Raw genomic sequence first — 15735 nt, forward strand, 5'->3', positions numbered from 1 at the left:
TAATCAATAGAACAAGTAAAAAGAAAACCAGGAAGAGTGTAAAAGAATTGAAACCACCATCAATCAACTGGTCCTAATTGACATTTATTGAACACTCTATCCAAAATAACCTTTTTTTCCCCCAAGTGCATATGAAACATTCACCAAGACAGACCATATCCTACATCATTAAGTAAACATTAACAAATTTAGAAGAAATGAAATCATACAACATATGTTCTCTGACCTTGATGGAATTAAACTAGAAACCAATAACAGAGAGATGGTTGTAAAATTTCCAAATACTTAGAAGTTAAACTACACATTTCTAAATAATACATGGATTAAGGAGGACATTGCAAGGGAAATTAGAAGATGTTTTGAAATGGACAAAAATGAAAATGCAGTATATAACTTTGTGGGATGCAGGTCTCAAATCAATAATCTAAGTTTCCCTTAGGAAATTAGAAAAAAGAGCAAAATAAACTCAAAGCAAGCAGAACTATGGAAATAATAAAGAGCAGAAATCAATGAAATAGAAAAGGGAAGAACAATAGAGAAAATTAAAGAGCAATAGAGAAAATTAAAAATAAAGAAAATTAATTAAAATTAAATTAAAGACACATTCTATTTCAATGAAATAGAAAAGGGAAGAACAATAGAGAAAATTAAAGACACAAGGTAGGTAATTCTTTAAAAAGATTTTTTAAATTGATAAACCTCTAGCCAGACTAACAAAGAAATAGAGAAGACAAATAATCATTGTGGAGAATGGAAATGTGATGTCACTATAGACCCTGCAGTTAATAAGGATATTAAGGGAATACTATAAACAGTTCCACATGCATAAATTTGACAATTAGATGAAATGGACCTATTCCTCGAAAATCACAAACTACCAAAACTCACCAAAGATGAAATAGATAATTTGATTAATCCTTTAACTATTAATGGAATTGAATTCTTTGTTAAATCCTTCTGAAAAAGAAATCTCCAGGCCCAAATAGTTTCACTGCTGAAGTCAACCAAACATTCAAAGAAGAAATAACACCAATTCACATATCTCTTCTAGAAAATAGAAGAGAGAATACTTTCCAACTCTTCCTTAACCTAATAAAGGGCAACTACAAAAAGGCCTATAGCTAACATCATAGTTAATGGTAAAAGACTGAACACCTTCTAAGATTAGGTGTAAGGTAAGACTTACTATAAAAGCTACAGTAATCAAGATAGTGTGGTGTCGGTAAAGAGAAAGACACGTATCAATCAGAATGAAGAGTATGCAAAAGTGCAAAGGCAGCTCAATGCACAAAGGACAGACTTCAACAAATGGAGTTGAAACCATTAGACATCCACATGAAAAAATATGACCTCAAACTAAACCTCACACCTTATACAAAAGGATCATTGAAATAAGTGAAAATTTTAAACTCTCAAACATTTGAGAAAATCTTTGTGATATTAGGTTAGGCAAAGTGTTCTCAGACGTGACACCAAAACAACGATCCATAAAAGGAAAAAACGGTAAGTAGCACTTCATCAAAATTTAAAACTTTTGCTCTGAAAAATACACTTTTAAGAGAAATGAAAAGACAAGCTAGACTGGGGAAAAATATTTACAAATCCATATCTGATAAAGGACTTGTATCCAGAATATACAAAGAATTCTCAATATTCAATAGTGAGAAAACAACTCAATTTAAAAACAGGTAAAAAAGTTGAATAGACACTTCACCAAAGAGGGAATGTGGAAGGCAATTAAACACAAAAAAAGATGCTTAGGGCTTCCCTGGTGGCACAGTGGTTGAGAGTCCGCCTGCCGATGCAGGGCACACGGGTTCGTGCCCCGGTCCGGGAAGATCCCACATGCTGCGGAGCAGCTGGGCCTGTGAGCCATGGCCGCTGAGCCTGCGTGTCCGGAGCCTGTGCTCCACAACGGGAGAGGCCACAACAGTGAGAGGCCCGTGTACCGCAAAAAAAAAAAAAAAAAAAAAAAAAAAGATGCTTAACATCATTAGGGAAATGCAAATTAAAACTGCAATAAGCTAATAGCACACACCTATCAGAATGGCTGAAATAAAAAATATTGGCAGTTCCAAATACTGGTGAGAAATTGGATCTCTCGTAGTGGAAGGCAAAATGGTATTGCCACTCTGGAAATCCGGTAGTTTCTATAAGTTAAACATAACCTTTACCATACGACTGAGCAATCCCACTCATAAACTTATGTTCACATAAAAACCTATACACAAATATTTGTAGCAGTTTTATTCAAAATCGCCCAAAACTGGAAACAACCCAAATATCCTTCAACGGGTGAAGGTAAAACAAACTGTAGTGCATCCAACAATGGAATACCACTTAGCCATAAAAAGCAACATGTGTGAATCTCAAAGACAGACAGAAAGTAGCCAGTCTCTAGATGTGACATCCTCTATGATTCTGTGTATGTGACACTGTGGAAAAGGCAAATCTATAGAGAATGGAGAACAGATAGGTGTTTGCCAGAGGTTGGTGTGGGGCAAAGGTGTGACTGCCAAGGGGCAGCGTAAGGGAATTCTTTGGTTGATGGAACTGCCCTGTGTCCTGATTGTGGAGGTAGTTAAACGAATGTGTTAAAACACAGAGAACTTTACACAGGAGAAAGTTAATTTTATGGTATGTTAATTAAAAATTTTTAAAAACTGAAACAAAAGATATTCAAATAAATTTCTCTTTAAAAATGTTTTCAAAGAAATTTTCCACCTGGGTTTCTTCCTGATGGGTTTCTTCTGCTTTGGTGGGGCTCTGCCATACCAGCCCTGGTGTTTGTGGTTCTGTTTATTCATCTGTAAAATGAGATCAGTCTTGAGTAGCGATTTTCCTTCTCCCCTGACCCTAAAATTACACCCCTGGGCAGGCCCTTTGTGAAAGTGAGGGTGGGGCAGGTTTGGAGAAAAGGAGCATTTGGGCTCCAGTGGGCTCTGACCCACAGAGCAGCTGTGCTCTTGACTGGCCCATGTACTGTTTGTCTGAAAATCTCTAGATTAGAATAGCTGCTCTTGACCCAGATCCACACACACCTGGGGGGTTTGAACAATCCTAGATTTCAGGGCCTACTGGTACGGCCTACTCATTTATCCCTTTGGCACATACCCCACTGTACCCCAGCGGTCCGCCAGACCAGGGCACTGGCTCTAACGATCAGCAATCTAAACAAGGCCCTTGGGGGAAGCTGGAAGTGTGGTCCTTGTTCTAGGAGTCCCAGATTGCACATGGATTAAACATTGTGATTAATCCAATGGGAAGTCTGAAAAGGCTTCGAGGTCTAGGCCTCCTTAAAGGCAGGGTCTGAAAGGACCAAAACCATTTTTCTCCCACACAGGATGACTTTTTGGAAGAGCACTTTCTAAGCGATAAAGGTCTGTGCACAGATCGGGGAGCTGCTGTTGTGAAGACGACTTGCTGACCTGGGTCAGCAGGGCCAGAGTATCATTCGTGATGAGACCTGCCAGTTACACCAAGCACCAAGCACCCACCATGTGCCAGGCACTGTGCTAAGGAAGCACTGAATCTTCATGACAGCCCTGTGAGGAAAGGGCTGTCATCGCCTGGACGAGGAAACTGAGGCTCCAAGAGGCCCCACATCACACAGGCAGGAGGTGACAAGGCTGGGCTCCGGTCCACAGCTCCAGCCTTCTGAGCCGAGGCCTGTGAGAGAAACCTCTGAACCTGAAGTCAGGCCTGCTCTCCACACGTGCCCCGAGATGGAGACTAATACCACCTTTCATCAAAGGCTGGTAGGGGATCTTGCCAGGTACAACAGCGCTCAAAAAGAAATGTTTTTTAAGAAATTTTATACAATGGAATGCTTCCTTTGAAAACTATCTTATGCGTAAGTCCAATCTAGAAGACCAGAGTTGAAGGTGGAAGCAGGCTTGGCTTGGAGCCCCTAGGGCTCCTGGAGTACCGCTTGAAGGCTACTTATCCAGTAGGTTGGCACTTACTGTGAGAAGCATGGGAGGCGCCATGATGCTTAATGCCGGCTTCGTGTTCAAAAGAATGAGGCGGGATTGTGGCAGACTCATTCCTGGGTTGGTCGGTCGTGGGGAGGGCTGCAGAATACCAAACTTGCCATATGCGTTGGGTGCTGGTCCATTTGGTTCACTCTCCCCTCTGGTCAGCAGCCATGAGCTGTCACTTGCAGGGTAGGAAACTTATCTTCACCATCTTACATTTAATAAGCTGAATCTTTAAAGTTATGAATTATAAGATTAAGAGCTGCAGTACCCTTCCTTTTTTCTTGCCCTTAAAAAAGGCATCATCTGGTTTTTCTGTATCAGTGAAAGTAGAATGTTTTAAGTACAGATCTTGGTGTAGGATCAATGGCAGATCTGTACCTCTGACCCCTGGGGCAGGGGCTGGTGGAATGGCTCACAGTGGAATCATCAGACGGACCTCCTTCTCATAGATGTCAGGGATCACTCCCATGGGGGAGCTGACCATGTGCACAGTGTTCTTGCCAAACAGCTGGAACTCATAGTGGATGAGCTGCTCCCAAAAGCCACTGTTGGGCCGGATGATGGGTCGGCATGACTTGGTCCATGTGTGGGCATCCAGCAGGGACATGGCGTGGTACTTCATGAGATAGGCAAGGCAGAGGGCGGCTGAGCGGCTCACGCCAGCAGCACAGTGCAACAGGGTGCGGCCCTGCTTCACCTCCACGCTGTGGATGTGGTCTGCAATGGGGTCGAAGAAGTCACAGAGACGCGACATGGGTGTGTCAGCCACAGGCACCTGCACGTAGTGGATGTCCTCGTATAAGGTGTTCACTACCTCCACTGAGACGTTGATGACCGTGGTGATGTGGTTGCTGGAGAGCATGAGCTTGTTGTTGGCTGCTACCCCGTTGCTGATATACAGGCTGCTGGTGATCTGTGAGAGGCCGCTGACCGAGGGCTGCCGGAACTGAACCGGGAAGGCACACGGAGATGCTGTCATCGGGCCGGTGGGTCAGCGGCCAGTGAGACATAGATGCTGCATCTTCCTGCTAGGCTGTGTCCATAGAAAACTGCAAAGAGGGAGAAGGGACAAATGAGGAGCCAAAGTTCTGTCCCCCCACTTAACATAATTCAGTGGCTGCCCACTGTCACGATGAGATGGAGCCCCTAAGCTTGGCTGTCAAGGCCATTTGTAGCCCAGCTCCTGCCCATCTCTTCAGCCTCCTGTTAACCTTTCCCGCATCCTGAAGGGCCTTGGCTGGGCTGAGCCACTTACAGTTCCATATGGACAGTGGTCCTCTCTGGCCCAGGGCCTTTCCTGCTCTCATCCTAGAACCCCCTTTCCTTACAAGCCTGTCACGTCCTAATCTGTTCCATTCAGCAGAGGACTGTTGAGCATTGGGATCTTAGCCAAGGGTCACTTCCTCAGGGAGACCTTCCAGAACTACACCCCTCCCCCATATTTGATCAAGTCCCAGCTCCAGGCAGGCCCTATGTGCCCTGCTTCCTAACATTTCCTGAAGAGGTGCTTTTGCCGTGATCTGTCTATGAGTTCTCTTGGGATATCACTGTATCTATCTTCACTCCTACTATATCACCAGTGCCCAGTTGCGTGTCCCCACAAGTAGGTGCTTAAAAATATTTGCTGAGTGAAGAAATGACTCCAACAACCACAACTCTGCCTCCTGAGAGGTTTCCTGGAAAAGATGAGGTCTCCGGCCATGTTTCTCTAGAACTTTGGGGAGGAGCTGGGTGGAGGTGAGAGTGGTTCTTAGGCTGCTGGAGAGGAAGGCCAAAGGCTGCATCGACAAATCTTACCTGCCAGTACCCGAGAGTCCAATGCAATAGGCTCACCCCAGGTAGGGCAGATGGGGTTGGTTTGTTCTAAAAGTCTTGTGAGGGTAGGGGAAAAGCCCCACTCCCAACTTCACCCAGTTGGAAGCCTAAATGCTAAGGAATGTTCCGGATCCTCATCATCTGAAAACCCAGAGAGAAGTGGACTGAGGGCCCCCAAAACTAGTACCCAGTGGGCAACAGGAATAGGGGAGACTGCTGTTCATCACAGGGACAAAAAATGTGCAGAGGAGATACTGCTCTGCAAGGTGAGGGTAGTAATGAGAGGAAAGTCGTTTTCATGCTAGTCAAGAAATATTTATCAGGCACTGTAGTAGGTGCTGGGGATACTGAAATGTACAAGTCAGCCATGCCCCCCACCCCCCAGAGCTCAAAGTCTAGTGGGAGAGACAGACATTAAATAGGCAATTATGGGCACAACAGAGTTGGAAAATAGGGATAACAGAATCTTATATATATATATTCTTATATATAAGAATCTTCTGAGGATTAAATGAGGTAACCTGGGTAAAGTGTTTAACAACAGGGCCTGGCACATTTATCTACAAATTATAACTACTGTTGCTGTTGTTAGGGAAGTTAAAATGCAGGGCATTCTGGGAATGAAGAATAAAGGTACTTATTTCAGGCTGGGGCTACGGAGTTGCAAAGATCACCTGAAGAAATGACACAAAGATCTGAAGAACGTTTAGCGTGAGGGGGAGGGAGAGGGAGAAAGAGCGACTCAGCAGCATCTCAGTTTCACCATTTGATAGCGTACAAAGCCTTTGGTTCGATCTCCAAAACAGCATAACGAGCCGGTGTCTGGAGTTAATATCTCCATTTTACACACGGGGAAGGTGAGGCAGAGTGGGGAAAAGGACCTGTCTAGGATCACAAAGCAAGGTTCAAAAGCCGGTTTTTCTGGTCTCATTATGTGTGGGAAAAGTGGGCAAACACCGCGGAGTTTTCGTTAATACTGGGTTATAAACGTGGAACAAAGTTCAAGGGTTGACGGGAGAAAGGGGCCGTTTCCAGGGGTGAGTCAGGAAGGTTTCCTGGGGAGTTGGCGTTGGAATGGGCTTCTAATCGCCCGCTCAGTGTCGACCTCAGTGTCTTACCTCTCTCGCGCGGGCGGGTGGGCAGGTTAGTTCAGGAAACAACCTTGGGCGAGGGTCTCCAGGTGAGAGAAGACCGGTCACGACCCAGGAGCCACAATCCCCGCCGGCCCGGTGCTCCGGTTTCCATAGCAATGGTCCCTCGTCGCGGGGAGGAATGGGCCGTGCTGGGTCTCCGGAGAAACCCAGGTCTCGTCTCCCCGTCCCGGAGCTGCCCCGCCCGGATTCACCCGGTTACCCGCCCTGCGATCACGCGGGGACCACAGCAGTCCTAGTCAAGAAGTAGGGTCTGCTCTGCGCGCTGCAACCAGCAGCTTGTCCCCCAGCCAGTTTCCATGGCAACGCTCCGGGCCGCACCACGGCAGCCGCCGAGGGACAATCCTGCCGCGTCCGCAGCCTTCGGGGTTTTGCGCAGAAGGCCCGCCCCCCCATCCCCCACCCCGGTCCCGCCTTCCTCTCACGTCTCCCGGGCAACGCTCGGTGTTCAGCGCCTCGCGTCTGCGCAGAGGCTCGCTCCGCGTCTGCGCTCTCTCACAGAGCTCGGGTACCGACCTGTCTCCCGTTCCCGAGTCGCTCTCTAAGGTGGAAGGAGAGAGTCCTGCAGTTAGCCAGCAGCCCAGGCCCTCCGTCACATGGAACCTAGGCTCGCCCATTGCCTGTGCGGTGGCCCCCCAGGCGACCACCAGTTCTGGCACCAGCCCGGCCTCGGCCTTCTTCCGGCGCAGTAGGCTCTGCAGCCGCCCCGACATTCACGTACGGACCAAGCCGCAGATCTGCTTCCTGCAGTCGCGGACCGCTCAGTCGCCTGTGCTCTTCAGGTGCGGCCCGGGGGCCCAGAGCGTTCGTCAGAGCCCGGGCCCCCGGGGGGAGCCGAACTCCCTCAGACCCCTGCTCCCTAAGCCGGCCGCGGGGACCTTGGCCCTGGCTCTCCAGAGCCTCGGGCCCCTCAGAGCCCGGCCCTTTCTTAGACCCCAGGAGAGTCTGAATTTCCCAGCCCAGCGCCTCGCCCGCCGTGGAGCCTGAACGCCCTCAGTCCAGACTCCAAGGGAGTCTGGAATTCCCGCCTCCAACCTACATATCCTCCGAATCGCCGCGGGCCCGGCCCTCTAGTCTCCCAGGTTTGACGTCGTGTATCCCGAGGGTCCCTAGCGCCCTCTGGGCCTAGCCTTGAACTTCCTTAGAGCCTGATGAGGCGCAGGTCCCCTCAGGCCTGACACTCCCCTCCTCAGCCTCTACTTTCCTCAGTGGCCCAGGGAAAGCCCCCAGTTCCCTCAGCCGGGCCCCAATCCCCACAGACCCCAGTTTCCCCTCCCCTCCTCCATTTCACAGCCCCCTCACAGCATTCTCCAGGCTCCCACAGAGACCTTGCTTTGGAAAGCAATTTGGTTCAAAATGATCATTATTTATTACTTGAAAGGGAATATTTCCATAAAACTGCCTTTTTCCCCCCTTCCCAGGAAGTAATGGTAAATTTGGTGCACCAGTGAGTGGGTGAAGACTGTTTCATGTGTCTTTAAGTATTTTAGGTCTTTTTTTGTTTGTTTTTCTAACGGAATTTGGGAGACTTTTGCTTTGTGAGCATCTTGATCTATAAACTATCCTCTTCCAACACCTCATGTCTTTGCTGTCAGAAAAAACATAAATGTGAGATAAGGGGTGTTTGTTTCTACTAGTTTGTAAATGTAAAAACATTCATAAAACCACAGTTCCAAACTGGCTGAAAATGAATTAGGAAAAAAAAATTTTAATCCTTCAAAATGTTTTATCCTTTAAAAATTGTCCTATCAAAATAATATACACTTATCATAGAAAAATCAGGCAAGCAAAATGAATGGCTAGAGACAATCACTGTTACCATGTTGGTGTATATTGTTCCAGATCTATTCATATATATGTACTGCAACATGCTTACACATTTTTTTTGTGGGGGGGTGGGGGGGTATATGTCACAAAACCGTTTACTATTTTGTAATCTTTTTTCCCCACCCAATACACTTTGGATGTCTGTTTTATTCATAACTGCATAATATTTTATTGTATAACCTAACCACAATTTACTCATTTGCTTCCCTATTGTATATTTAGGTAGTTTCCAAATTTTAGAAAGAAAATATTATGAGTAATTATTTTTAAGTGAGCAAAAATATCTATGTAGTTACAAAACCACTTCACGGTGTCACCAAATTATCAAAAAGTGAAAACTCAAGGCCTGGTATTATCCATTTTTGACCAATTACTCATTTTGACCAAATTGTTATCTCTAGTTTGGCCTGGAGCACCTGGCTCCATTCCATCACACCCATCCCATCCCAACTTCTACCTCTCACCCTCCAGAGTCTCCTCAAGTCCTTGTCCACCCCAAACTTCCTTCACTTTTCCAGACTTTTCCCAAACCCTTTTCCCTTAGAGTTCCCCCATCAACCAACCTAACCTCTGTCCAAACACTTTATTTTCTTTTTTCCTGTTTCCTCTGACCTCCCCCACCCAGATCCCCCTTATACCTAGGCTTGAGCAGTGCCCCCCCACCTCAACCCCCCTCAGATTCATCCCTCTGACTTTGCTTCTTTCATCCAAGACCCTTGCCTCCCATTTCAAACTGCGTTTTCTTAAAATGACTGCTCCTGTGAACAGTTCTGAATCCCTGTTGACACTTCTCTTGTGGATTACTTTGACCTTTCTACATCCTTCTCAGGATGTTTTTCCCTCTCAGCATCCAAGAAACACCCATTTAGCGCACATTTCCTACAAGAAGAAACCTAGGCCTACTCCCTTGCCCCTCTGACAACTATGACAGGGTGGTGCCTCTCCCAAGAAACTTGGGGAAGCCTCAGCCACTACCCCAGGATCCCATCAGATCAGATCCTGTCCTAGCCCTGGCCTAGCCATCAAGCCTGTACCACCTTCTCCTCCCTCTCCAGCTTAATGAATTCCAGTGAAGCAGCAGTGAAAAAATTTTTACCCAAGAGCCACTTATCTCGGGTGATTATTCGTGACAACCTCAGTGCACAACGAATCTATGAGATGGAGGTAAAGTTGTCACAGGCTTTTGCATTAGAGGGTGTTAGTGGCTTGATCCATGTTCATTTCACTCTCCCCGAAACCTTGCAGGGAGATCACAGATCTTAGAGGTGATAGGAAGCCATCAAAGTACTCTAATACAAGCCCATTTTACAGAGGAGGCAGTTGAGACTCAGGGTTACTGATTTGCCCAAGGTGTCACAGCTGTTCCTGAGCTGAGGGAACCAAGGAGGACTCCATGTCTCTTGGCTCCGGTGGCATTTTTTCCCCTCAAAGTACATTAGCTTTCTATTTAGGGACTCCCTGAATGGATTCCTACTATCTCCCATAAAAAGAAATCTTGGCTCTTAGAGCTTGAAGTGGCATTGACACCATTTGGTCATTTTTTTCCTTCAGGGATTATCCCCCACTTTCCACATGAGAACTGAGGCTCTTCTACTTTTTGTTTATGGACAAGAAGGGTTTGACCTGCTTACCCAGAAGCCCTCAGAAGAAGAGGGAAACCGCAGCAGCAGCATCCCACAGACCCTGATTAATTCATTAAATACATCTTTGGGGCCTGCTAGGGACAGGCACTGTTTTGGGCACTAGGAAGAGGCTAGTGAACACGATGGACTCTGAGAACGTACTCGTTTCTTCCGGCAGAGCAGGCGGCCCAGAGTTGAGCTGCTGTCCCCTTCTTGACTCTGTTGAACCTCCCTCCATGTTCCAGGACCAAATCTGGATGGGCGCATGGGATTCTGACATTGTAAACAGTGGGAAAGATGTAAGAGATGGTGCAGATCCTCTTAAGGGTTACAGAGACTAAAGACTGGAGGCCTGGGTGTTTCTCCCTCTGCTAAACTTCCAGTGGCGTGGTGTAATGGAAATAGGGTGGACTTGGACATGGGCAGGCCAGCTTTGTGTGAACTTGGGGAGTCACTTTTCCTCCAGGACTCTTCTCATTTGTAAAATAGGATCTATTGGGATCCTGTCAGTTGCAAGTGACACAAACTGAACTTGAACTCGTTCAAGCAAAATAGAGAATGATGAGTTTGCATAATCAAGGGTAGATAGGGCAGGGTCACCAATGTTTGGGATGAGAGATGGCAGGGGCTCCAATGCCATTGGATGTGTCTTCCACTCTCCCTATCAGCTCCCCTTCTGCTTCTTTCTGCATGTTGGCATCATCATCAGGCTGGCTGTCCCTGGGGAGCATGGCCACAGGAAACCCTGGCCTGTAGCCCAGGAAGGAAATGGAGTGCTTCCACTGTTGGTCAAGTTAGACAAATCCTGGAGAGGGACTCCAGTTGGCTCAAGTTGGATCACGGGCCCATCCATGCCCCAGTCACTGTGGTCAAGTAGTGTAGGCTACTCTGGCCCAGGATGGGTTGGGGGCCAACCCCTTTAACCAGTGGGTTTGGAGATATTGCACCTCTGGTAAGTGGAGTGAGGGTCTGTGAGATATAACTGGAAACTCTCTTGAGTTGGCTTTATATGTGCCATCCTCCAGCCATCAAGAAGGTCTCCTTTTGAAGCTGTATTGAGCCCTTACATGTTTTGGGTACACAATGTCCATTATGTATCATTACCCCATTTAATAGTTCAGCAAACCGAGGCTCAGAGATGGAGTAACTTCACTAAGGGGTGTCATTGTGGACTTGCAAACCCAGGTCTGACTGACCATGGTGCAGGATGTTCTCCCTAAGGACAGGGACTGTCTTCTCTGTAGACCCAGTGATTGATGAGGGCCCAGCTTGTAGGAACTCAGTAGATTTGAGAGGCTTGAGTGGCAGCGTGGCAGTCTTTCTCTCTCCCCCGCAAAGTGCTCCCAGCTTTGGCTAGCCACTGGCTTCTCAGGGCCTCCAGGAGGGCAGCTAAGATCTAGTGTCTTGGGAATCCTCTGAGCAACGCTCTGAGAACAGTGGTTGATGACCAGTATCCCTTTATCTATGGCCACAGTTCTCAACTAGGACGGCTTTGCTCCTCAGGGACTCTGGTGCTGTCTGGAGGCCTTTTTGGTAGCAGAAGTGAGACTGGGATGGTGCTACTGGCATTTAGTAGGTGGAGGCCAGGGATGCTAATGCTGCTAAATATCTTACAATGCACAGGCCAGCCCCCCGCCACAAAGAATTACCTGGCCCCATGTCAGTAGTACCAAGGTCAAGAGACCCTGATCCATAGTAAAAGTGCTATCACTCTGTGCCTTGCTTAGAAATATCTGGGCATGTGTCCCACCTTCCTGACTATGTTGTAGTTGCTGTGAAGACCTGCAGCTGATTTTTCATAGTATCCTCTCCACAGCTACCTCATTGGAATAAGTAAATGAATAAGACAAAGGATATGCCTTCCCAAAGCTAGCAGTCTTGTTGGGGACAGGATAGAAATGGTAGAATAGAACAAATAAGCAGAGTTCAGTGTGACATAGGGGGTGTCACCAACAATATGTGGGGAGCACCAAGTGAGTAATAGGGACTGGGTGATAGGAGTTAAGGAAGGGGGTTTACAAAATGCACCCTTTCTCCTCCTCCCCTCCCCTCTCTTTCTTACCACTCTTCAAATAGAGATGTTAGGTCAAAATCAGGCTCTGAGGCTGCAGACTGTCAGAAGGTACCATAGGAGTTACCTAGCTCAGTGCCCTCACTTTAAAATAGGGAAACTGAGGCTCCCTGTGAGCCAATGAAATATTGAGCTGGCTCCTTTTCCACCCTCACATCAGGAGCACAGATGCCTCTCTTACTGTGAAGTAGCTTCTTCATCCTAAACTCACCTCTGTTTTTTGTAAGACAAGAGCTTCAGACAAGACCAAGAAAAAGACGGGCCACTTGTATGACCACCTGAAAAAAAAAATTCAGGACAGACCAGCTCAGAAAGCTGGGGCGCTGGCGACGGGAATCCATGAACACCCGGCAGTACCTGGATAGCATCCGAGTGTACGAGGAGCCTAAAGAGAAAGACCAACCACCCTAGTCAAGGCAGAGTGATCTGCCCTGGGGCCGTGACGACACTAGGCTGAAGGGAGAAGAGCTGGAAGGGAGCCAGTCTACACCGCTGTAGAACAACAATAAATGAGACCAGTGGACAGTGGAGCACAAAATCCCTCAGCAATTCTAATATTTCTTGCCCTGTCCCATCCCCTCTTTTCTGGTGAAGGTGATTCTGATAGTCCTGTAGCTGCCCAAGTAGAAACGGCTGAATCGAACCAGCTTCCAAGGTTAAGGTATGACCTTTGGTACCCACATGTCTGGTACAGTGCCAGGCCAGGTGCACTGGGACAGTGGTACCTTGGATAGGAAGGGCTCGGTAATGCCGCTGCCTGGCATTCCAGTGGTAAGGAGTCAGGGTGGGGCATCAGGCAGACCTGGGTTGAGGGCTATTTCTGCCACCCATCAGCTGGAACTCAGTAACTTTGTAACCTCTCTGAGCCTCTGTTTCCTTATCCTAAAGAATGGGGAAGTAGTGCAGGAACCTACCTCCAAGAACTGGCATGAAGATGTGGAGCGCCTGGCCCGGGGCCTGTCATCCTCAGTGGCTCTCATCACGATGCCCGCAGTTAGCTTCCAGCCTTGTCAGTCCCCACTTCCTGGCCTGCCTGCTGTCCCAGCTATGCCCCGACAGCCCACGACATGCCTTTACTTGCTCAGGCTCCTCATCTAGAATGCCTCTTCAGCCCCTCAGCGCTCTCAGGAAGCTCTCTGCATCCTTCAAGCCTTATCTCAATGCCATCCCCCCCAACCCCACAAACTTCTCTGACCATCTTCTGCCTCCTGCCTGCCCCTCCCCTCCCCTGCCCAAGCCACATGGGTTCCCCTCCACTCTGAACTTGGCTTACCTGTGGTGGCTTCACTCTGCCTTCCGTGGTAGATGTTTGGGTATTTGTCCCAGCCCTTGATTAGACTGTACAGTCTTTGACAGCGGGGGCCAAGTATCCCCCAAGATTTAGTTCAGGCCTCTTCCGTGCCATTTCCCCCGTCCAGCCCCACCAGAAAAGGCTGCTCCTTCCTGTGCCAACACGTCTGTCTGCACTGAGCATGCGGTTGGCCATTTCTTGTTGCTCCCTGTCTCCCTGACCACGTTGTGAATGTCTCGATGGCCAGAATGCTGACTCGTTCATATCTGCAACCACAATGCCCAGTTAAATTGAGTAGTTACTCTATGTTTTTTGAATAAATGTTCATTCCTTTGTTGAATTACAGCTTCAGCACAGTGCACAGAGTAAGGGCCTGGTACATATTTTTTTAAGTTAACCACGTCCTCTCACTTTACAGATGAGGAAACTGAGGCCCAGAGAGGTGACCTGACTTGCCTGAGGTCATGCAGCAAGTTAGTGGCAGAGAACTAGAAGCAGGTTTCCCGACTGCCGTGGAGTGGTCATTCTGCATCACCACAGTTGCTAGGTAAGGACCTCAGTCCTCTTGGTGGCTTTCAGAAGCCCTCTTCATTCGTCCTTGTCCTCATCCTCATCCAGGTGTGGGGAACTGGATGTCAATGATGCTTTTATTTTCCCTTTTTTTTTGGCCGCACTGCACGGCATGTGGGATCTTATTAGTTCCCTAACCAGGGATCAAACCCACACCCCCCTGCAGTGGAAGTGCCAGATTCTTAACCACTGGACCGCCGGGGAAGTCCCCTATTTTCTCTTTTAATGGTCTTCTTTTGAAAACGTGCTACTTTTCAGTGGGAGCCCAGTCTTTTTCTAGGTTTTTGTCTGTTTTCTTGGCTGAGCACAACTGATTAGAATAATTGACTTTAAATATTTAAATTTTATTATACAAGCAATATGACCACATTTGCCCAAAACAAAAATTCTTTTATTAGATCAACCATTGCTAGCATTTTGATGTGTTTTTTATATTTTGTGTATTCATTTCATTTCAACAACAGTCTTTTTCCTTGGCACTGTACCTAGAGAAGGGGAAAGGAAGGCTTTGGGGATCTTGGCATCTTCAGAGGGCCCACAGAACAGCCCCAGCCCCTCTTTTCTCCAGAGTGTCCCCAGGAATTCTCCACCTACTAGATCTTCCCTAATGCAGCCTCTCTGAGACTCACCCCAGTCTAGCCTCTGGCCACATGCACCCTTCTTCCCTAGACGGCTGGCCTTGGCAGAGGGTCTTTGCATCCTCATGCTGTGGCCCAACGGACTGGGGGACCCCTGGGAGTGGGGCAGGTGGGGGAGTTGGGATGTCAACCTAATAAGTCACTTTATAAGCCACTAACTCATCTCAGACTGTGTGGACTTAGTCTTCCCATTTTTGCATGAAAAAACCGGAGGATGTTGCATTTAAGTAAGGAACAAGAAGTGATGAAATTCTGGAGAAATCGCCTAATTGTTGAAAGAAAAAAAAATAAAAGGGAAGGAAAATCAGTGAAGGAAGAATGGAGGAGTGTTGGATGGGAAGATATTATTTGAGAAATAGAATCCTGAAGCTAAGGAGGGCCTTAGGGATTCTTTAGTCCAGAGGACACACACACACACACACACACACGGAATTCTTAGTTCAAGTGAAGTCTCACCTGGAAGCCCATTCCAGTAAAACCACTGACATATTCACATTTATTGAGCGCTCATATTCCAGGCACAAGGCTCAGCTCTTTTCAGACATGAGTCATTGATTCCTCCCAACAACAAAGTAATTTTCTTAGCCCCGTTTTATAGATGAGAAACTGAGGCTCAGAGAGCAAGAATCCCACCTTAGATTGGGCAGCTAGTAAGTGACAAAGCCCACCTCAAGCCTGTCTCATCCAAAGACCATCTCCTAAGTGCCATGTGATAAGCTCCCAATCTTTATCACTCTAGTTGGAAGTGGAGGCTAGGGACCCTGAGCCCT

At 47.4% G+C, this 15735-nt stretch overlaps 3 protein-coding genes across 3 annotated transcripts in view; 2 read left to right on the forward strand and 1 right to left on the reverse strand.

The window, feature by feature from the left end:
• Nucleotides 1-275: 275 nt before the first annotated feature.
• On the reverse strand, nucleotides 276-7533 carry DUSP18 (dual specificity phosphatase 18). The gene is made up of 3 exons (XM_082641521.1): nucleotides 7463-7533; nucleotides 6914-7181; nucleotides 276-5029 (listed from the first exon to the last, which is right to left on the reverse strand). The coding sequence occupies exon 3, from the start codon at nucleotides 4957-4959 to the stop codon at nucleotides 4393-4395; it is 567 nt and encodes a 188-aa protein (XP_082497647.1). The 5' UTR covers nucleotides 4960-5029; nucleotides 6914-7181; nucleotides 7463-7533; the 3' UTR covers nucleotides 276-4392.
• LOC309814581 (uncharacterized protein C5orf52) lies at nucleotides 7068-12877 on the forward strand (the record flags this gene model as incomplete). Its single annotated transcript, XM_082640581.1, is given in 5 exon segments — nucleotides 7068-7192; nucleotides 7417-7728; nucleotides 9829-9937; nucleotides 12694-12747; nucleotides 12749-12877. Coding segments are annotated over 5 exon segments (729 nt in total).
• The window catches only part of OSBP2 (oxysterol binding protein 2), a 177857-nt gene continuing 170058 nt past the window's right edge, over nucleotides 7937-15735 (forward strand). Inside the window, exons 1-2 of the mRNA XM_082641520.1 lie at nucleotides 7937-8028; nucleotides 14176-14304. Coding sequence (XP_082497646.1) covers nucleotides 14222-14304 — 83 coding nt within the window. The 5' untranslated portion in view covers nucleotides 7937-8028; nucleotides 14176-14221. The remainder of the gene's footprint in view (nucleotides 8029-14175; nucleotides 14305-15735) is intronic.

The sequence above is a fragment of the Mesoplodon mirus genome (genome assembly GCF_964341445.2).
Source record: "Mesoplodon mirus genome assembly, chromosome: 13".
Taxonomy (NCBI): Eukaryota; Metazoa; Chordata; class Mammalia; order Artiodactyla; family Ziphiidae; genus Mesoplodon; species Mesoplodon mirus.

Excerpts from the sequence above, each read along its gene's own strand:
- DUSP18 (XM_082641521.1), bottom strand. The coding sequence starts at position 4,959 with ATGACAGCATCTCCGTGTGCCTTCCCGGTTCAGTTCCGGCAGCCCTCG.